At 48.8% G+C, this 21,926-nt stretch overlaps 2 protein-coding genes across 4 annotated transcripts in view; one reads left to right on the forward strand and one right to left on the reverse strand.

Moving 5' to 3' along the window:
- The window catches only part of Lnx2 (ligand of numb-protein X 2), a 62,984-nt gene that overhangs the window by 31,191 nt on the left and 9,867 nt on the right, over positions 1-21,926 (forward strand). For all 3 annotated transcript variants that reach the window (XM_052168342.1, XM_052168341.1, XM_052168343.1), the window contains exons 2-7: positions 3,817-4,291; positions 12,347-12,588; positions 13,482-13,681; positions 17,895-18,263; positions 19,846-19,980; positions 20,752-20,929. In XM_052168342.1, the coding sequence (XP_052024302.1) occupies positions 3,882-4,291; positions 12,347-12,588; positions 13,482-13,681; positions 17,895-18,263; positions 19,846-19,980; positions 20,752-20,929 (1,534 nt within the window). In that variant the 5' untranslated portion in view covers positions 3,817-3,881. The remainder of the gene's footprint in view (positions 1-3,816; positions 4,292-12,346; positions 12,589-13,481; positions 13,682-17,894; positions 18,264-19,845; positions 19,981-20,751; positions 20,930-21,926) is intronic.
- The window catches only part of Insr (insulin receptor), a 900,533-nt gene continuing 886,444 nt past the window's right edge, over positions 7,838-21,926 (reverse strand). The window contains exon 22 of the transcript XR_007975038.1: positions 7,838-7,847. The gene's annotated coding sequence lies outside the window, so the exon portion shown is untranslated. The remainder of the gene's footprint in view (positions 7,848-21,926) is intronic.

Genomic DNA, 21,926 nt, shown 5'->3' on the forward strand with positions numbered 1-21,926 from the left:
ATGCCACCCGCTCTTAAAGGAACATTACAGAAGAGCGGGAGGAGGGCTGTGAAGCGCTCTCTTCCACAGCACACAGCCAGGGCAGCCGTGGTTTCCCCGGCCCTGTGACGTCCTGAAATGGGCCTGTCAGCAGTCGGCCATACTGCCTGTTGGCTAAGCGATCCTGGGGGAGGCACTGTGTTTGTGTGCCCACTGCTGAGCCACCGGGCCCCAGTGGGTAGATCCAAACCCAGGTCAGGTAAGCTCAGTGAGCCACAAAAAGAAGCAAAAGGACATGGACGTGGGAAAGGGACTAGTAGAGAGGAATGGGGACAAGAGGCAAGAGGGAGATAAAGAGGGTGGGATAGGGCAACCAGGGCGCCTGAGACTCTCAACAGACTTAAAAATTACAAACTATGGAGACATTTTTAAAAAGGAACATCCTTTCCCCTCCTGGAAGAGACAAAATAAGATACATAAGCAAACACCTTATGTAGAAATAAAATGAGGGCGTGTAAAGAGGTGGTAACTGCTGGTGGGGAAGGAGTCACCCCAAGAGTTGGCAGGGGAGGGGACTTCACGGAGGACAGTGTGCTGAGGAGGACAAGGAGGGGTGTAGTCTCAGATGCTGGCCTTGGTGAGTCAAAGGGACTGCAGATGTGTGTCCCGGTTGGCATGATTGGTAGCACCGGGCATTGCCAGCTCTTATGTGCACTGTGTGTGCTTGAGAGGGAGCCTGAGCCCTTGGGGTTCCAGATGGTTGCGAGCCACCTTGTGGGTGGTGGGAATGGAACCCCGGTCCTCGGCAAGAGCAGAAAGGCTCTTAACCATTGCTCCTTCTCTCCAGCCTAAGCTTGTGGGTGGCCCTGCTCACCTTCGTGGGAACTAACCAGGGTCTTGCATGGTTGCTTTCCGTTCTTGCCAGGTATATGTATATCTTCAGTGACCTGAACACTTCTGTTAGACACCTCCCAACGCCATCATGCTAGGACCAAGCTCCGGGCGCTAGGGCAGTTAGGAGATTCTCAGACACATGGCTTAACCCTGAGAAGTGTGTAAAGCTCATGGTGGACTCTGGCAGAAAGGGGTCGGGGGGAGACCCTGTTAGGCCTGCTGATGGGCACAATGGGGGTTGGGAAGTGGGGCCAGGCCTGCCTTCCTTTGCACAGAACTCACCTCATGAAATCCTCCTCTCTCTTGCTGAAATCACTTAGTTCACCATTCACCGTTTGGAATCGAGGAAGAACTAGGGTTTTCTTCTCTCACTAATTGTAAGTTGTTAGCGTTGAACAAATGTCAGACTGGTCCCAGTTTTACTGTATCAATAGCTAATGCTTTGGGCACGCATGGTGCTTACTGGTCTTCCTGTGGCCCCTTGTCACCAGCTGACACACAGGAGGTCTTGAGTCTGGTCAGTGGCCAGCAAGGACTTGACCCCTCCCCCCCCCCCCCCCCCCCCGCCCCAGGCCCACTCCCGGGTCTGTGCTCCTAATAGTGCTGCAAGTTCAAACGAGCATTTATTTCAGCATTTATTTCATGGCAGCAAAGACATGTTTTGTGGGTGGAGATAATGTAGTTGTTATTATGTTAATTTTCCTCATGAAAAGATTTTGTGATAAAACGAAAATAAAGAACTAAAGATAGAGACTTAGGGAACAGCTAAAACATAATAGTCTTAAGATAAGTGTTGTCTTAGTCATTATGTGGGAGGCTAGCAGTACCATATATTTTCTTGAGGAAAAGAAAACTTAGAATAAACACTGTCACATCAGAGAAGAGCAAAGGATATGAGAGCTTTCTTGCGAACGAGGTGGGAAACAGAGGCTGCGGGAATTCTGGGTTCGCGCCGTCACTTTCCTTCACCTTGTGCATCTCCACTGACAGAGCAACTGCCGTGTTCAGACCCTGCCCCCAGTCATGGCCAGCCTTGTTACATCCCTTACATCTGATATTTGTTATTTATTTGCTGAAGTAGGTGTATTTGATTCTGAGTGTGCACCACTCTGTCCAGTTTTTATGTTGTTTTAAAAATGAATACTCTACATAAAATACCAGTCATGGACAGGCAAGCAACGTGGTTTAGCAGGTGCCCGCCTCCAGGCTTGGAAACCTCACTTCAATCCCCAGATTCCACTTGCTTAAAGAAAACTGAGCCCTGTAAGTTCTCTGATCTCAACATGTGCGGTGCGCACAGGCACACCCTAAATAAATAAATAGCAAATGCTAGCATGTGACTTGGAGAAACTACCACTGTGGAAGCACTGGGAAAGCCGGGGCGGTAGTGGCGCACACCTTTAATCCCAGCACTTGGGAGGCAGAGGCAGGCGGATTTCTGAGTTCAAGGCCAGCCTGGTCTACAGAGCGAGTTCCAAGACAGCCAGGGCTATATGGAGAAACCCTGTCTCAGAAAAGGAAAAAAAAAAAAAAGGAAGCACAGGGAATCCATGTGGCACCACCGCCTTTCTGTTCTAGGGAAGGGGCTCCCAGTTTTAGATTTCCCAAGAGCGTTTCGTGCCTGAGATGTTTTGCCTGTTTCCCGTGTCCTGGCTGTGCGCTGTGCCCTGTGGCTGTGTGGCTGTGTGGTGTGCTTTTCTCCTGAGATGCCTTTATCCCACGCCCACACCCACATCCCTGCTCTGGCTGATGCTTCCTGTCACAACTCAGCAGCACAGTTTTTATGACTTTTGTTTTTGGTTGCTCCCCCCACACACACACACCTTTAAAAAATATTCCCAACCACAAAGCCAACCACAATCAGAAGCCAGTTTCCCAGTCTCTCCTGCGTTCTTATCCTGTTCTGCCCTTGACTTTATGTCCCAGAGCGCTCATCCCATGCAGTTTTTATGACGGGCTCTATAATTGTCCTCTCTGCCTCTCCTGCCCACGTTCACTCTTCAGCAAACATCGGAGGCTCTGCCAGTATCTGCAGAAGGGGGAGGCAGGGAGCTGTTGCCTTTGGAGTTGAGTTCTCAACCCTTAGTGCCTTAGCAGTAAGGACAAAGGCCTTCAGAGGCCAGCATCCTCTGGGCCTCGCCTGCAGGTGGGGGCTGCTGTGTCATGTTAGTGAAGCCACGCATGCACAGCTCGCTAGCTGCTCTGAGTAATAAGACCAAGTAGAAGTGGGCGAACGGACAGAAGTGATTTATAGCCTCCTTCATGTGTCTAATTGAATTGGAGCATTTTCCCCCTTTAGCATAAGAAGCGTTTCCAGAGTTTGCAGAAATGTTGTTATTTTGATGTGCAGTCGAATGTGTCTTTCCCTTTATTTTGCATAGGGAGAGTATTCAAATCATACATGTTTTAAAATGTGTTTTGCCCGTAATGTGGCGCAAAGTGTTCTTCTTTTAATTGGCAAACAGAATTCTCCTTGACTGCATAGAGACACTGCCTTTATTGAAGGCCCAGCCCAGGCAGAGTAAGGAGCCGAGCCGATAGCAAGGGCCACACTGCTGGTGCCCTGGGGACTGATGAGCCCTGAGAGTCCCAGGGGACAGCGATGTGCAGGGGGACACCAGTTGGTGGAGGAGCAAGGCAGCATAATTGATTAATTAGCCTTGAGAGTCCCAGGGGACAATGAGGTGCTAGGGTGCACCAGTCAGTAGCACAAGTCGGCTGCTCTTCCTGCTGTGCCTCTTCCCCTGGGTGATAGTGTGCCTCTGCTTTGGCTTGCAAATTCTTTGTCCAGCCCTTGGCAGAGAGACCCTTTCTCACTCACTGGGGAAATTAATTTCCTTTATTATTTTTATTACTGCTTTGTTTCTAATACACTTTTTATTGGAAACTTGTCTGGTTTTCTGTCTTAATTGATTACTTTTATTTGTTTGCACTTGGATTTAGGCAAACACCCCTTCACCCCCCGGCCAGTGTTGGACCCATGAGGCTCCGAGAACTGCTGATTCACAATGGGAACAACCAGTGACGAGATGGTGCCGGTGGAGCGGGCCTCCTCGGCCTCCTCCCTAGACCCCCTGTGCTTCGAGTGTGGCCAGCAGCACTGGGCGAGAGAAAACCACCTGTACAACTACCAGGGAGAGGTGGACGACGACCTCGTCTGCCACATCTGTCTCCAGCCCCTGCTGCAGCCACTCGACACGCCCTGCGGACATACGTTCTGCCACAAGTGCCTCCGAAACTTCCTGCAGGAGAAGGATTTCTGTCCGCTGGACCGCAAGCGGCTTCATTTCAAGTTGTGTAAGAAATCTAGCATCCTGGTCCATAAGCTTCTGGACAAATTACTGGTTCTGTGTCCATTCTCTTCCATGTGCCAAGATGTAATGCAGCGCTGTGACCTAGAGGCACATCTTAAAAACAGGTAAGCACGGAGCATCAGAGGCACCAAGGAAGCGTATAGAGCCGCTATGACCAATAGCCAGACCCGGGGACCAGGAATGGTCCCTGGTACCTATAATCCCAGCACAGATTTGCTAAGGCTGAGCACCCGTAAATGCACGAACCCGATCAAATAAGAGGTGCAATAAATAAGTCACATTGGTTCATATTTAGTAATATGCCTCAAAAGCATGAATATGGAAGCCACAGAAGCAAACACCACTTAGTAATATTTTCCTCACCATACCATGCAATTTAAACTCAAATGGGTGACAGGTGATAACATTAGAGTCCTTTTGCAAGGGGTGTTGGCATGAAAGGAAGGAGGGAAGGAACTAAATGCAAATAAATTCTTTTGTCTAGTCTATTTTCACACGGAAGAGCTGTACATGAAGACCCTTACTGCAGCACTATGCACGGTTGGTACACTGGAGTCAGTCCAATTACCTAAGGGTGGTGAAGGCCTCGCAGGGCTGCACTGGCCTTTGGCAGGCAGACCTCTGTGAGTTCTAGGCCACCCTGGTCTTCGTAGTGAAAACCTGTTTCAAACAAAACAAACAACAAAAAGAGAGGTGAAGGGTTAAATATACCCCAGAACTCTAACTCACAGTCAGTGAAAACAGCAGTTCTGCGAGTGGGGAAGGTGGAAATGAGTTGGCTGATTTAAGTTGTTGAGCTCTTGAAGATTCTATGTTGAGAGAGCCTCAACTGAGTAAGAACTAGGAATTCGAGCAGAAATGTTTAGGGGTGATTTTTGTTCTAATAAACATTTGTCTCACGTGTTAAGTAAGTTCTTTGTTTGACTAGCTTCTGAGTCTTAGAATTTGGTTTTAGTAAGACTTGGCCTTTGAAATATACCATATAAACCCAAACTGGCCCCAGGGCTCTTTGATAAAGACACTTACCACTGTGTCAGACAGCCTGAGTTTGATCCCTTGAACCCGCAGGGTAGAAGGAGAAAACTGACCCCCCCCCCCCCCATGGGCACCATGGTCAGTTCGCCCACACAGAGACACTCGCTCACACACATGAATAAGTCAGTAGCAGCCATGTCTTTAGACTCACATCAAGTGAAAGAAATAAGTGTATTTGTTTCTGAGCATTGCTTGTGTGGCCACGCTGACTCTGGCCAACAGTACATTGCATATCACACTGGGTTCCGATACAGCATAGGTCCAATGCAGAACAGCACACACAGTCCTAGAGACGACGCAGACTGACCCAATCCTGTCGGCTCACAGCACGTGAAGATGCAGAGCTAGTCACCGCGTGCTCGTGTTTAAACTTTGCTGTGTGCACCAGGCTCCGCTGCTGTGGAGTCTGTGCACTGCTCTGCTGTAAGGAGCAGTCAGCCTCTCCTAGGCCCGTGGCTGTGCGTGGGTGTTCAGTCCCAAGGTCACAGTGTTACAAAGGGATCTCACGTTACTCATTAGCAATAACTGAGAAGTGAGAAACTGAGTCCCTCAGCTGGGGAGTGAGGACCTCGTACTGCGGGTGAGACCCTTGCTCAGCATGTACAAGGTCATGGGTTTGATTCCCTACACCGGAGGGAACAAAAAGTCTTAAAACCCGTGAAATGTGGAGGTTTACAGAGAAACTGCTCGAACCCAAGCTGTGTTGCCTAAAACAGGGGCTAAGAGAAAGTAGGGTGTGTGCCTTTGGAAAAGCAGGGATTGCGGCTTTATAATCTGTGTCTCCGTCAGTCACCAGCAGGCAGAGTCCGAGGGCTCACAGGAGTCTTGAATGTGCTAATCTTAGTCAGGCCTAATTGTGTGGGAATAATAGCTTGGGCCTCTTTCTTTGTGCCTGCCTGCCTTCCTGTCTTTTTGTTGTTGTTGTTGTTTCTGTGATGCATCTTTTCTTTTTAAATTAACACACAAAGTACTGTCATGACATCTTCATACTAGGCTTCTTGTGTGTCTCAAAACTGTTATTAGGGCAGGATTCCTTTGTGTCATACCAAACACGTATGACCAAACAGTTGTGCTGGGTACTTGGCAAACAGCATCACGTGTACAGACTGCACTTCTCCTTTCTAGTCTCTCCAGTCAGTCTCCACACCTAACATTCAAAACGAACAATAACATAATGCAAGGGCTAAGCTACGAACTTCATAGCCTGGGCCATCTCAAGCAGCCTGTGTCTGCAGTCTGCCGACTCCTCTCTGTGCTGTGGGCTCAGTGGATTTCCCATCTCGTTCACCGTGCTCCTCAGCACTGGGGCTCCCCGTGTGCTGAACCGAGTGCTCCTTCATTGTTCAGTGAGCTGTACTCGCCTATTGGCCTTCGGTCACGTAGAAGTGCTTTGCCACACATCTTGAGTTTTTACAAATTTGCCCTTGTCTGAGCGTCAGTAGCGGGCTTCCTTCGGTCTGTCTGTGTTGCTGCTTCCTGTCCTGTGCCTGCTGCTCACTTCCTCTTTATTTCATGCCCAGCTCTGGGTAGCTTATGCACTGCAGTGCGTCAGCTCACTGAGCACCAGTCTTTTTGAGGCAGGTTCTTATTGTAGGCCCCGGGCTGGCATGGAACCCCTAGTCCTGCCTCAGCTCAAGTCTCAAGGCTGGAATTACAGGCATGGTCCACCGTGCCTCGCTTTATTTTATCTCTTTATAAGTCCTGTGAATTAAACCTAGGGCCCGATCTGCTACGCAAGCACTCTGCCAGTCTGGCCTGGCTTGGTTTGGTTTGGTTTTAATTTTGAGGACAAGAGAAATTACTTTGCTCATGTCTGTCTCTCTGTCCGCTGTTGTGAAGGGTAGGCTAGCTGGCCTTGCACACTTTTGGTGAACCCCTCCCCCATCCTAGGATTACAGTACTCCATCAGCGCCAGGCTTTTAGGCAGGTTCTGGGGTCCAAGCTCAGGTTTGCAGGACTTGAGCCAGCTCCCCCCGCCCACCTGCCACCTTTCTTAAATCTATTATTTCCAGACTGCTGTCACCTTTTGCTGCTTTCCAGAATTCAGTAGTTGGTTCTGATGACATCTCCAGTCTTCTCATTGCTTTTATGGAGGGGAGACTTCAGGTAACCTTGCTAGGTCCTTTTGCTCTCTGTCAAACTGATTTTTGTTTCTTTTGTATGTCTTTATCATTTTCCTTGATCCTAAGCTGCTCACTGCTTCAGTCTCCTAGCGCGGGGCTTAGCAAGCACTGCTTTGCCATCTCCCCACCACGACTAACACCGCTCATAACGCGCAGTGCCTTCTGCTGCGTCATGTCTCCTAATGCTCCTGTGCACCTAGTAGCAGGGAATGATGTCCCTGTAGCATAAAACAAGTTACTTTACATGTGATTTCCTTCAGAGAGCTGAGATCATGGAGCAGGTTCACAGCCTTCTGTTTGGCTCTTTGCTGCTACCTGAGCCCTTTGGTTTCCTTTTAATCAGGGGTTGGTGTGGCCCATGCAGCTCGCAGCCTGTGGCCAGCTGCATTGTCCCCAGCACCAGAGTTCCACTTGGACCAGTGTGGTCTCAGCCATGCGCACACTTCTAGTCTATTGCCTTTACTGACTGCTTTAAATTCTCTGTGCTAGTGTCCTGGACACACTAGGTGGCCCCTGCAATGCAGGCAGGAGTCTGTGTTGTTGTTGAGTGCTCCTGAGCCAGATTCAGACTCCCGAATTCAAATGATCCTCTTGCCTCAGCTTCTGAATAGCTGGGCTATACGTGCCTCTCTTAGGATGACCCTGTACCACACCTGGCTCTGTTGGGATGGCCCTCTCCCACACCTGAATCTTGGAGGTTTGGGGTCCTTTTGTTTTGGTCTGTGTGCACACGTGCATGTAAAACCAGAAGACAGCCTCATGTGGTGTGGTGTTGCCCAGGCACTGTACACCTGTTATATATTTTGTTTGCTTGTTTTTGAGGCAGGGTTTCACACTGGCCAGCAAGCTTCAGGGGTCTGCCTGGTTGCCTGGCTCAGTAATCTCAGCACTGGGATTATACACATGCGCCACCACACATATGGGTTCTGGGACTTAATTCAGGTCTTCCGGCTTGTAAGGCAAGCATTTTCAAGCTATCTCCTCCCACCATTGGTTTGGCTTGTTTGTTTATTTGTTTGGAGACAGAGTCTCCAAAGAGCATAGATGGCCCTTCCTGGCCTGGCCAGCCTGGCCCCAGACTCAGAGATTCACCCGGCTCTTCCTAAAGGCGTCACCACACCCACCTTGTTTTTGTTGTTGCACATTTGTGTGTGTGTGTGTGTGTGTGTGTGTGTGTTAAGAAGGTCTCCCATAACCATGCTGGCTTTGAGCTCTGTACAACTAGGTTAGCTTTGAACTGATCTTCCTGCCTGCACCTCTTAAACGCTGGGATTACGGGCACATGCCACCGTACCCACCTCAGCCTTTTGTTTTTAATGATCACTTAGGTCTGGTTAGCCCTGATATTCCATAGTGGTGTTTTGAAGTATTTGTTGGCAGAACAAATTCAATTTGCTTTTTTTAAGACTTAAAAAGAATTCCACAGAAATAAACTTAGTATTGCTGTTGAGGAAAATGCTAGAAGCCTTTGAAATCTGATCAGAGTGTGTTTGGACTATACCCCTGCAATTCGGTTGCTTTGTGATGTTGGCTTAGCTCGGTTTCAAGTGCACCGTGTGTATTAATAGAACAGTTGTGAGGAGGATGCAGGAGCTCTGTGCACATCCTGGTTGTTATGGGGACTAACAGAGCGCAGCCTCCTGGTGCTTCAGTTCTATGTGTACCGAGCAAGGGGCATGGCTCTGAGGAGGCTGTGGTCCTGAGATTTTCTCCGTTCGAGCCCACTCCGAACTGCTCCATCCTTGGCCTTTGAACGGCTTTGCTTTGCATTTCACATGTGAAATTCGCCTCTTTAAAGGGCATGTGTCAGTGCCTCTTCGTTGTGTGCTCCCAGTGCCGTGTATCATCTAGGTTCTCAAACATTCCAACAGCTGGAAAGGAGCCTGAAACCCATTAGCAGCCCCTCCTCGCTCTCACACACCCAGGCTTGGGTCAAGCTGCCCGCCCTAACTTGGTTTTCCACTTAGACTCTGTGATTTCCAGTGTTTGTTTTTGGTTTTGGGTTTTTTTGTTGTTGTTGTTGTTGTTTTGTTGTTGTTCGTTTGTGTTTTGTTTTTTAGGATGCTTGCTATTATGCTGGCTGGTTTTTTATCAGCTTGACACAAGCTAAGGTTCTGTGGCAAGGGGGAGCCTCAACTGAGGAGCCACCTCCATCAGTGATTGATGTGGGCATTACCACCCCAGGGTGGGTGGGTCCTGGATTGTATAAAAGGCAGGCTGAGCAGGCCACGAAGAGGAAGTCTTCCCCAGCCTCTGCTTCAGTTCCTGTGTCTAGTTCCCTGCCTCACGTACTTGTCCTGACCTCCCTTACTGATGGGTTGTAAGCTGTGAAATGGGATAAACCCTCTCCTCCCCGGGCTGCTTTTGGTTGTGGTATTTATCACAGCAGTAGAAAGCCAGCTAGGGACAGAAATGTTGACAGAAATGCCAGTGCTCTGGCCCGGGCCTGGCCTCGGCCATCTCTCTGTGGACCCTGTCCCCTGAGTGCTTGGAGCATAGGTGTACACTCTGGGTTGTCACTCAACTCAGACTGACACTTGTTGGTTCTTGCATCTTTCAAGATTGTGTCCCTGGGATTGAACTAGGACCTCAGCCATACTAAGCCAGAGCCCTGCTTCAGGCCACACCTACAGCCCTGGGTCTTACCGTTTGTCCTTTGTCGCAGCTGGCTCTCTTGGCTGTTTCTGTGCAGGCCCTGTCTTCTGCTCACATGCACGACGGCCCTGCCATGGGCTACTGAGCTATGGCCCATCCTGTTGAAGCGTGGGTGTTCCCAAAGGTTCTATCTATAGACTTCCTCCCCTGAAGCCTTTTCCCCATGTTTTCCCGAGATGCCATTTTAGTCTTTTCCTGGTCTGTGGGTGGTTTCCTGTTGTTAAAGATTTGCCTGTCCCATCAGGAATGTGAGCATGCTTGCTTCTTCCTTTCTAGCAAGCTTAGAGTTTTCCATTTTTTTAATTCATTTTTTTTAAACATATTCAATAGCAATAGGATAGGTGTTGTATACCCTGTAGGACTGTTACATTCAGGTAACTCTCCTGACCTTATCCACACACGAGATTGTACGTGAGAGAGCGTGCAGTAGCCGTTTCTCAGCAGCTGACTCACTGTGCAGTGTGATCTCAGCTCCACCCATTCTCCTGCCGGGTGTCGTGGTTTTCAGTTGTCATGGCTGAAGAAAAATTCATCACGTGTACCATGCCATTTTCTTTATCCGTCATTGATGGATGTTAGGACTGGTTCTATTTCAGAGCTACTGCGAATAATATAGCACTAAAAAGGGATGCGCAAGTGTCTCTGGTGCGTTGATGTCACATACGCCAGACGTGTGTACCAAGAGTGGTGTAGCTGGGTTCTGATTTTCACTTGGTGTTTCTGTGGGTAGCTCTGGTTTTTTGAGGAGCCTCAACCCTGACCCCCCACTGAGGCTGCACATTTACGTTGTCAGACACAACAAATCAAAGGCCCCCTTTCTCCACACCCTTCCAGTGCTTGCGGCCACTTGTGTGTTCTCTTGGAGGCCATTCCCACTGGGGTGAGAAGATGTCTCGGATGGCTAAGGACGCTCAACACTTTTTTGAGTAATGATGGCCACCTGTGTTCATTCTGCGTGAGTGCCTGTTCTTTTCATCAGCCCATACATTTGTTCATCAGTGATTTGAGAGCTTGCTAAATATGATCCACCTGGCTGATGTGTTCTTTGTGACAGTTTTCCCCATTTGTAGACGCCTCTTTGTAGACGTCTCCTGGGGAGGGGGTTACTTCCATGTTACCCCTTTATCAGTTGCTGGGTTTATAGAACTCAGATCTTCAGTCACACCACTCTGTTGCCGCCACTTCTTTCCCTTATCGTGAGGTAGCTTTCAAATGTGTTTTCTGGTTAATCCACCTACAGGCCTTGTGTTCCTTGATCTCTTTTTCAAAACTATTTGCCAGGCATTCTCAAGAACAGTTTCCGGAGTGTTGCCCAGCGAGCAAGATGGAGACTCAGCTGTGTCCCTCCATCGAGGGGTATAGGACACGATAAATGGGGGGAGGGGTGGCGCACTGTCCTGTTCATCCTTCTTAGGGCTCAGAAGCAGTTTTATATCTATATGTACATGCTTGGTTTCCATGGGGAATGTGCTGCTTTATAGCCCAGGCTAGCTCTCAGTTTTAACTGAACCTGAACTGTACTTTATGATGGTGAAAGTCTTGGAATCTTTAAATACTGTCATCGAATGCAAGTCTGTGACCCTCGGCGTGTGGTCTGCTGTGGCTCTGGCCCATCGCTGACTCTGTCCATATCTCCCACCCTTCATATTGCATGTTCCTGGTCTCCGTGTCCAGCCAGTGTACAGGTAAAAGGAGTGTAGGTATACCAAGGCCTCCTTCTGAAAGACCGGCAGGAGGGACTTTTGTCTATACATGTCATTGTTTTTGAGTATAAATGATCCTCCTGCCTGCTGTTTGCTTAAATAAAAGCTTGGTAGCAGTTCTCGTTCAGCTCACGCAGCCTGTCCTGAGATTCACATTTAACAAGCTACGGAAAGACATTGTCTCGTGTGCTCAGCCCTGTTGTAAGGCTTCCCGTGTGTCCTTGCCCACAGTGTGGCAGGCACAGTGGCACGTCCACATGAAGAAGCCTGCAGATTGCCACCCCTGGCCTGGGAAAAGCACCGTTTGGTCCAGATTTCACACCTATCCTCCCAGTGCAGACAGACAGGACTCTTGGGATACTTCCAGGCACCTAGTGTCTACCTAAGTATTGGCTTTTGGCTTGTCGTTGTCTTTGTGCCTTTCCTGAATTTGCCTGCCAGGTAGAGAACTTAGTTTGGACAGAGATGAGGATCAGAACCGTGTGCTGAATTGTGGATACTTCAGGCTCCCTTGAGCATAAGCAGGTGCTGTGTATTTGTTCAGGTGTACACTGTTGGTTAACCCGCCTACTCTCCCTCCCTGCCCTCCCTACTCAACTTTTCCTTCTCAAAGCATCTGAAAAGCACCTGCTGTCCTTTCTAGGTGTCCTGGAGCTTCTCACCGGAGAGTTGATCTAGAGAGAAGGAAAACCAGTCAAGCTCCAACACAGATTGAGGGTGAAACTGGATCCACTGTAATAGATCCTCCAGGCACCTCACCCCCAGAAACGGACTGCTTGGGCACCCTGCCTGGTGAGAGAAACTTGACGCCTGCACCTCTTCCTGTGTGGACCGAGGAGCCCGGCCTGGACAACCCCGCCTTCGAGGAGAGCGCCGCAGCTGACTGTACGTGTATGCGCACACCTCTTCCTGGTGTAGCTGGTCTCCCTTGCCTCTCCTTCCCTGCCCTTCCAGCGTGCGCCTGCGTCCTGTCCAGACAGTTGCACTGGAGTGTGGTTTGCATACACATCACTTCCCCTCTGTGCCCTGCAGCTCTAGCTGGCTGCTGTCCAGAAATAAAGCGAGAGTCTAACCTGGAGGAAGCCTGTCCTCCCATCCTTCCCCACTGGAACCCGCGACTCTCATGTGTGTGATCAGAGCCGTGCTTACATCAACAGCAAAACCATAAATGCAACACAAACAACTCAAAAAGCCACTACACTAAACACTGCGTTAATTAAGTAAATGTGCATAGCATTAAGAATGAAACAAACAAACCAGGTTAAAACCCCTGAGCCTTGAAAGATAAAGACTCAGACTGTGAGCCTGGGAATGCCCATCTGGCCCCACCCTACTACCTGTACACCCACCCTGCTACCTGCACACCCACCCTGCTACCTGCACACCCACTAGGAAGCACACAGCTCCTGGGCCACTGTTACTTCTAGAACCTGTTTTCTCTAAGAAACTGTATGTTCATATGTTTCTGTAACTCCTGTCACCTCTCACTGCTCAGTGCAGCTGTGTCCTTTTCTCTGATCCTCTGAGGTTATTGCACCAGACCACAGCACTTGGTTTTGTTTTCCCTACATCCTTGCACAATCTGTGCTTGTGCACAGTGGCTTTCTGTTAGTGTGTGGTCCCTAATGGCCTAGTACATAGTAATTATTTACTAGATGCTTACTGATCGCCTGTGGAAGGAGAGACTTTGGCTGATTTTAACCGTGTTTTATCAGCATAGTCATTGTTGAGTGGAGAGAATCTGACCGTAAACACTGTTCTCCTGTTTGACTTGGCAGCTGTCCAGCAACCGCTTAGTTTACCAGAAGGAGAGATCACCACCATTGAGATCCACCGCTCTAACCCGTACATCCAGTTAGGAATCAGCATTGTGGGCGGCAACGAGACGCCACTGATCAACATTGTCATTCAGGAAGTCTACCGGGACGGGGTCATCGCCAGAGATGGAAGGCTCCTCGCCGGAGACCAGATTCTTCAGGTACCAGCTCCACCACAACTTAGACAATTGTGATGTTGTAAAAAACTGAATTATAGAAAAGTTGGTTTTGTTGGTTTTAATTCTCTGTGTGTGTGTTGAAGCAGGTCTTACTCTGAAGCTCTGACTGGTCCTGATAATGTAGATCAAGCTGGCCTCAAACTCAGTTTACCTGCCTCTGCCTCCTGAGTGCTGGGGCTAACGGTCTGCGCCACCATGCACAGCTCTTTTCCTCTTTTACCTTAATTCCTGTCTTATGTGTGATGGGGGGGGGGGGCGTAGTGTGGAGCTCCCTGGGTGTGGGGGGCACTGGGAGCCTATTCCAGGGCCATCACTGACCAGGCTAGACCTTTCTTTCCCATTGCTTTTATTCCATACCCAGTTTTGTGTCCATCTCGTGTCCATGTCTGACTGGTCCTTCCGTCCCAAGATGCCTAGAACGTGGCAGACAGACCCGCCCAGCACTAGTTGCTAACCATCATTTTTTGCACCATCCTGGGAATTCAACCCAGGTCTGTACACATGCTAGGCAAGCACCCTGCCACTGAGTTGAACACGTGTGTGCCGCAGCATGCTGGGTAAATTCAAAACAGCTGTTCCCTGATGCCCTGCCAGCATCCAGCTGTGGGTGCCAGCATCCAGCTGTGGGTGCCAGCATCCAGCTGTGGGTGCCAGCATCCAGCTGTGGGTGCCAGCATCCAGCTGTGGCTATCCAGTCGCTACTCTCTGTTGCCTCCCAGAGTACTGCGGTTAGGAAAGAATCAGGTATTCTCCCAAAAGCACTACCATAGGACCAGACATTTTTCTATTATTAGAAGACATTACCGAAAGGACAGCTGCAGTGAGTGTCCTGTTTCATAGGAAAACTGCCCTGGCCACACGAGTCCCTGTGATTTTAAAAAGGGGTCGGGGAGGATAATTTCTACGAGAAAAATATTCACGAACAAGAGGAAGGACTGCCCTCTCAGAGTTCAAGTACAAGACCCGACTCCCTCGACCCACGCCATTCGTCCTCTGCTGTGGTCCTCCGAGGCCTCCCTGCTCTTCCCCTCTCCAGTCCAGGCCTTCGCCACTTCATTCCTGATTCAGTGCAACTCTCTTCCGGGTATCCTTCTCCCGCCCTCCTCCCTGACTCCAGGTTGCCCGCTTCCAGGGTGATACTGCCCTGACCCTCATTGCCAACGGCAGTCACGGCCCAAGGACCTCATGCAGCCTCGTCTTGGGTTTTCATCACAGGCTTTCTCTGTGTAGCCCTGGCTGTCCTGGAACTCGCTCAGTAGACCAGGCTGGCCTCGAACTCAGAGCTCTGCCTGCCTCTGCCTCCCGAGTGCTGGGATTAAAGACATGTACCACCACCCAACTGCAGCCTTGTCACTTCCTAATCAGAGTTCTTCCCTACAGTGCTCCAGGCACCATACTAGCTGCTAGGGATACAGTTTAAAAGTAAAAGTCTCTCCTGCCCTCACAAGGCATCTCTTCCCATTGGAAGGTTGAGCATGCCAGCCTTGCTGCCTTCCTGTGGGAAACCAGCTCTCTCTCCTCAGCCTGCTCTCAGGCTGTGCTCCATCTGTGCGCTCTCCTCTGCAAGCTAGCCAGCTGTTTTCCCCACACTCGGCCCATTCCCTTGGTTTCTAGATCACACTGCTGCGCATGATCCACCACACTACGTAAGGTGCTCCAGAACCATGTGCACAGTCTTTCTCCAGTGACTGCAGCAGTGCCCAGGGGTCTGGTTTGTGGCGCAGATTTGTCACGGTACAACAAGGAACAGATTCTGTTGGTCCAGAGAGCATCAGAAAAGTGATCTTGGCTGTGATGGCCTGTTGAGAATAGTCATCTCCCGTAGCAAAACAACCCTGCAACCTCCAGGAACTTAGCTGCCCCAGGAGGAATCCATAGACCCGAACAGAAGGGGCCAGGCCGCGGGACAGCAGGGATGGGGTTTTCACTGGGGAACCACAGCACTGGTGCATCTGTCTGCTTGACCACGAGGTTTCTCTTTAGTCCTCAAGCCCCACGCCCTTCCATGCTACGGGGATGGCTAACACAGACTGAACTTCAGATGGCTTTTGGAGTTCGGCTTCTGATCTGCCGTTGCATGTGCTGTGTCTTTTCTGTCGTTTTTTGTGTATTCTCTGGCTGCACAAGGCTGGCACCACATTGAGGACACACGGCCTCTACTCCTTGGTTCCTAACTCCTGCGCTGTATTTTGCAGGCAGGCAGTCTTCAAGCTGTTTCCCAGGTACACTCCTCCGCACGGCTTGACGCCTGGGCCTTTACTGCAGCCCCGTCTCTCTCCTCACGGGGCCTTTCTAGCAATGTTTTAAGTGTATACTTTTGTCTTTTTTTTTTTTTTAATAAAGTGTGCTAATTTGAAAATCCCCATGCATTAAGGTAGTTCATTGACAGACTGGTGGCTACACTGTAGTTTTATCTTAGTAAACATGCAGTTAATGGGAGTAACTAGATTTTTTCCATATTAAAGCGTGTGCATGCACACACACACACACACACACACACACACACTCACTTGATGCAATAGCATCTTTACAAGGGGAACCTGTGTCCTCACAGCTTTACACAACTCTTCAGAGATTTATTTGCAGCCTTTGAGCAATTTTAGAGGGGAAAAAAATGCTGTTCATTATAAATTATGTCAATGTTATTAGCAGAGATACAGCTTTTAGAACATTAAAAGTAAATATTTCTGGTTTGATCAGAAACATCAGTGACTTACATGGTGTTGGTTAACAAACAAAGACCATATTTAGTCAGAAATGCACAACGGCACTTAGTGCTTGTGCTCTTTGTACAAAATCAAGAAACAGTCTGTTACAGTCTGTCTTCTCTCGTCTCACTGACAGCCATGCATGCACTCTTGGAGAAGGGCTGGTTTCATAGTTGGCTAACCCCCCCCCGCCCCCAGCCTGCTCTGCAGAGAAAGCAGGCTGCATGCTTACGGATGGCTGCAGAGCAGGGCGGAGTTTTGGTCCAGCATTTTATCCTTTGTGACTGCCTGAAGACAGAAAATATGAACAGGGGTATCAGCTGACAGCCAAACGGAGAAACGATGATGGACCCCTGGGTCCTGTCGGCCAGGGTTTATGGAACATGCCTTGGAGTTCGGGTCTCAGTCCAATGTTATCATTTCTGTCAATGTCTTGGAATTGCTGCTGCTTACACAAATGTTATAAACATGGGAGAACAGTAAGCTCGTGTACAATGCCTGCAGATTTGATGGCTGGATTTTAAAAGGTATCCGTAGACCAAAATCAACAAAATTCAAGGCATTACTGTTCAAAACTGTCAAACTCAAAAAATAAGCAAACAGCCCAAATTCAAAGAGCTCTAACTATCCATCCGAGATAGGTAAGAGGAGAAAGGTGTTTTGTGTGGCGTCGCATGCGCCTGGGCTCCTGATGGTCACAATCCTAGCCCAGAGCTCTCCCATTAGAGGTGCTCAGACAGCATTGGTTTTTATCTCTGATGGATTCAGAGAACTCTAATTGCGATAAATACGAAAATTATACTCACCTCCTAGGTGGGTAATTGAAGCTGGACTATTTTCCTAAGTGATATGTTACATGTTCAAAGATCAGTCACTGTAATTGTATCAAGGCTGTACATTCTAATGAGTACATGAATATTGAATTACACTCAGCATATTAAATATGCATTATATGCATATGCTGATAATTAGAGTGGAATTGTAATTATATACTTTAAAAGTCACTCAGAATGTGCAACTTTTTAAGAAATAAAATGATTTATTTTGTCTAAAGTAAGTGTGTTGCATTAGGGAAAGCAGCTGTGAGATCCAGGAAGTACAAGCCACTAGAGCTTGCTTGATGCGGGCTTGCCCTGCCCAGATGTAGCCTGCTCCTTCTCACACTGGTCCTGGGAAGGAGAGTGGGCCCTGAGCAGCCAAGTTCCATATCCCCCGAGGTTACCAATCAATAACTGGCAGAACCAAGGACTGTAATCCCGGAGTGTCACCGGCATTGTGTTCCCGACTGTAACACTGTGCTGTAGTTGATTTTACTTTCTCTGCTGTAAAAATCTCTAGAGGCCTTTTCCTTGTAAGTAAGGGATCCTGTAGCATTTTCTCCATACTGGTTTCCTTTGGCGATGTCCTCTAGACATTTCTGCAAGTTAGGAGTATAAAATTCCGTAACGCACAGGTCATAGGAGTTTTGTTTGGATTGTCTGTTGTAGGTTAACAACTACGACATCAGCAATGTGTCCCATAACCATGCCCGGGCCGTGCTTTCCCAGCCATGCAGCACACTGCACCTGACAGTGCTACGGGAGAGGCGCTTCGGCAGCCGTGCCAACAGCCACGCGGACGGCAGTGCGCCGCGGGACGAGGTCTTCCAAGTGCTGCTCCACAAACGTGCCTCTGCAGAGCAGCTCGGCATTAAATTAGTCCGAAGGACAGATGAGCCGGGCGTTTTCATTCTTGACCTCCTGGAAGGGGGGCTGGCAGCGCAGGATGGCAGGCTCAACAGCAATGACCGGGTGCTGGCCATCAACGGACATGACTTGAAGCATGGGACCCCAGAGCTCGCCGCCCAGATTATTCAGGTAAATGCACAATACTGAGCCTGGATCGTCACACAGCCGTGTCTGTTTTCATTGGCACGTAACCAGGGCCAGAGATGTTTCTTTGGAAAATCAGACACGGTTATCTAAAAAGTAGTCTTCAAAATCCACACTGTTAGCCAGGCGGTGGTGGCGCACGCCTGTAATCCCAGCACTCTGGGAGGCAGAGGCAGGTGGATTTCTGAGTTCGGGGCCAGCCTGGTCTACAGAGTGAGTTCCAGGACAGCCAGGGCTACACAGAGAAACCCTGTCTCGAAAAAACCAAAATAAATAAATAAATAAATAAATATCCACACTGTTCTATATATATAACTTCCCTACACTGTTATATATATAACTTCCCTAAGTAGAGCTGTGTGTGTTTGTTCTGTTGGTTTAGGGTGTTGTTGACTGTTTTCCTGGAACCTGCGCTCCCTTGTACTTCGGAGCGTCTGTCTGTACGGTGTTAGCACTCAGCTTTACATCATTTCAGAGAGCAAGGGTTCATGTCAACCAATAAGCTTGTCAAAGCAGTTTTCAAGGGAAGTTAAAATGCTGGTTTGATGCTCTGGGTATTAACAGTAATGACAATGAGCGTATATTGTAAGAAAGCCCAGTAGCCACTTGACACTCCCCACAGTGTGACATAGCAATCATTTGCCTCTTAGACCCTGGAGATGCTGCTGATGTGGAGAAAGACTTATAATAATACAGTAGCAAAGCTATTTATCACTTATTTTCCAATTGAAGAGCAGAAAGAAAAGCAATGTTTATATATTAAATTTAATTTTGCATGTATGTGCATGCGTGCGTACGTGAGTGCAAGTGTGTGTGTGTGTGTGTGTGTGTGTGTGTGTGTGCGCGCGTGCATGTGTGTGCGCCTGCCTGTGTGTGCCTTCACAGATCATCAGGCATTGCAGCAAGTACCCTTACCTGCTGAGCCACCTTTCCAACCCATAAAGGAACTTCTTAACATTGTTAATTTTAGTCACGGGCAAGGAGTCTACTTCCTCTCACAGTTCCTTAAAGCAGGCTGTCAAATCTCCAGTAGGCATAATAGTGAAGTAGGGGGTTGTGATTACAGAACAGAAGCATTGGGTAACTCAGATGTACTTTAACAAGCAAGGACACCGTGACCTTAGGTGTAATGTATGTATGAACCTTGACTCATGTAGACAGCAGCAGGCTTCTGCATTTAAAACAGTAGTCATCAGCCTTCAAATAATTTTAATCTTACTGTTGTTAAATCTATAAACTGATACAGAAGAATTTAACTTTTAAAGACGTGTGTGTGTGTGTGTGTATCTGTATGTGTGTCTGAATGTGTATGTGTATGTGTGACTGTGTGTTTCAATGTAAAAGGTTTCAAAATATTGGCCTGTGACCCTCCTGCCACCTGGTAGTGACTGCCCATGAGGCTTTGGTGAGGGGACTAACAAGTACACAGAAAATCAGTGTCCCCAGGCACTGCGTGGTGGTAGCATTCACTGGCCTTGATGAGAGAGAAGAGAGTGGGTTCCACCAGCCATCTTTAAGCCACAAACGTCATTTGTGACCGGTAGTGATGAACTATCATCTCCTCCAGGCCAGCGGAGAGAGGGTGAACCTAACAATTGCCAGACCAGGGAAGCCCCAGCCCAGCAATGGCAGCCGTGAGGCCGGAGCACACAGCAGCAGCCACACTCAGCCGCCCGCTCACAGCAGACCAGGCTCACACAAGGTGAGGGCGGGTTTCTCCTTCAACCCCTGTCCCCCTCTAAGGATCACTGTTATCCTGATAAGGTGTAAGACTAGGCCTTGTGTAGGCCAGTCACAACCGTAGGCAGTGTAAAGTTGGTTTTTTTTGGGTTTGGTTGGTTGGTTGGTTGGTTGGGTTTTGTTTTTTGTTTTAAGCCTAAAATGTAGGCTGTCACCCTGTTGGAAAGCTGCGATAGGTATCTGGGGCTCACAATCTGAGAGTCGCCTTCCATGCCAGCCACGGTAGTTTCTTGTCAAGGAGGCTTCATCTGTCCGGTGATTGACAAGAAGTGACCCTCAGTGCTACTTGGAAGCAGGTTCTTCTCAGGTTGCCTGTTTAGACGTGTCATCAGTTTTACGACTAAAAAAATGCATCCTGAAAACATGATAAAGTCCTTGGTTAGTAGGCATGTCGATTCAGCTGTGTGAACACTAAGGCTGGGAATCGTAAGCTTTGACAGGCACATGGATAGTGTGTGTTTTTATAGTATTAGAAATCCCCATCTATTGACTGGGCAGTGGTGGTGCACATCTGCACTCAGGAGTCAGAGGTGGGCAGATCTCCGCAAGTTCAAGGCCAGCCCGAGTGAGTTCTGGGTAAATCAGAAGTACATAATGAGACCCTGACTCAAAAACAAAGAGCTTCGGTCCTCATTTAGGAGTAAGACTCAAAGTCCCTTTATCACCACCCAGTTTGCCTGTCTTCCTCGGCTGCCATGTTGTTGAGTACCCAGGTCCTCCCCTTGTACCATAGGACCTCACGCGGTGTGTCACATGCCAGGAGAAGCACATCACTGTAAAGAAGGAGCCGCACGAGTCCCTCGGGATGACGGTTGCTGGGGGCAGAGGGAGCAAGAGTGGGGAGCTGCCTATCTTTGTGACCAGCGTGCCGCCCCACGGCTGCCTCGCCCGAGATGGCAGAATCAAGAGAGGTAAGGCAGGTCCTGGAAGTTCAGCCAGGTCCCATCTCAGAAGTGCAGTCGCATTTTTAAGGAGTAATTGCAGTGTTTCATGTTAAACGTGACTTTTAAAAATCTTTTAAAGTATCCTTGTATAGAAACATCGTGGTTTTCTGTAAAGTTAGGAATTAACCCTGACATGGTTCAAGGCTCAGCAGTTACTCAGACTGTTGGCTTATTTTTATCAGAAAAGAGCCTCTGAGATTATTGCGCCTCTAGCGTGGCGGATGATGCTGAAGCCCCTGTCGCTAAGATACAGCGTTGGTTATAATAAAGTGTCCAGGCGTGTGACGGCCGAGCAGGGCCTCCGTCCACACCCAGTGACCTGAGTTCTGTCCCCAGAACTCAACATGAAGACAAAGGATTCTGAAGGTTGCCCTCTGACCTCATGCAAATATCACGGCGAGTGTGTCGAGAGGAAGGAACAGAGGACAAAGCTAGCGTCAGAGATTTAGTTCCTTCACTCTTCACGTTCCCTCTCGAGTCTATTAATGTGCGCAGAGGAAAACATAATTGAGCACTGTCACCATGATAGAGTAGCAGTCTCTCCTGCTATTCATAGGAGGTTCATGTGGGAAGAAAACCGAAGCCGAAAAGTTATTTTCCCAGGACCGAAGGCAGCGCTGTCTGAGGTAACCTACAGAGTGGGGAAAACGGTTACAAGTCATACCTTCATGTATGTGTCCGCGGCGTATCGAGGAGTTGTACAGAACATTTCCAAATCAGTCGGAACCATACGTTACCTAATTTAGACACAGAAATTGACGTTTCTCCCAAGGAGGCGTTCACAAGGAAAGCGGCTCACCACAACTGGTTGCCAGAGGCAGGGCTCAGATGCCCTCAGCTCCTCTAAAATGTTCCAGGGCACGGTGGTGCTGCTCTGCAGCCCACAGATCAAAGCCCACGGCACTGGGCGTGTGTCTCAACAAGGCTGCTATTTTTGCTTAAGTTCCTGGTCCAGTTACAGAGT

Source organism: Apodemus sylvaticus, chromosome 22 (genome assembly GCF_947179515.1).
Source record: "Apodemus sylvaticus chromosome 22, mApoSyl1.1, whole genome shotgun sequence".
In the NCBI taxonomy this organism is placed as follows: domain Eukaryota; kingdom Metazoa; phylum Chordata; class Mammalia; order Rodentia; family Muridae; genus Apodemus; species Apodemus sylvaticus.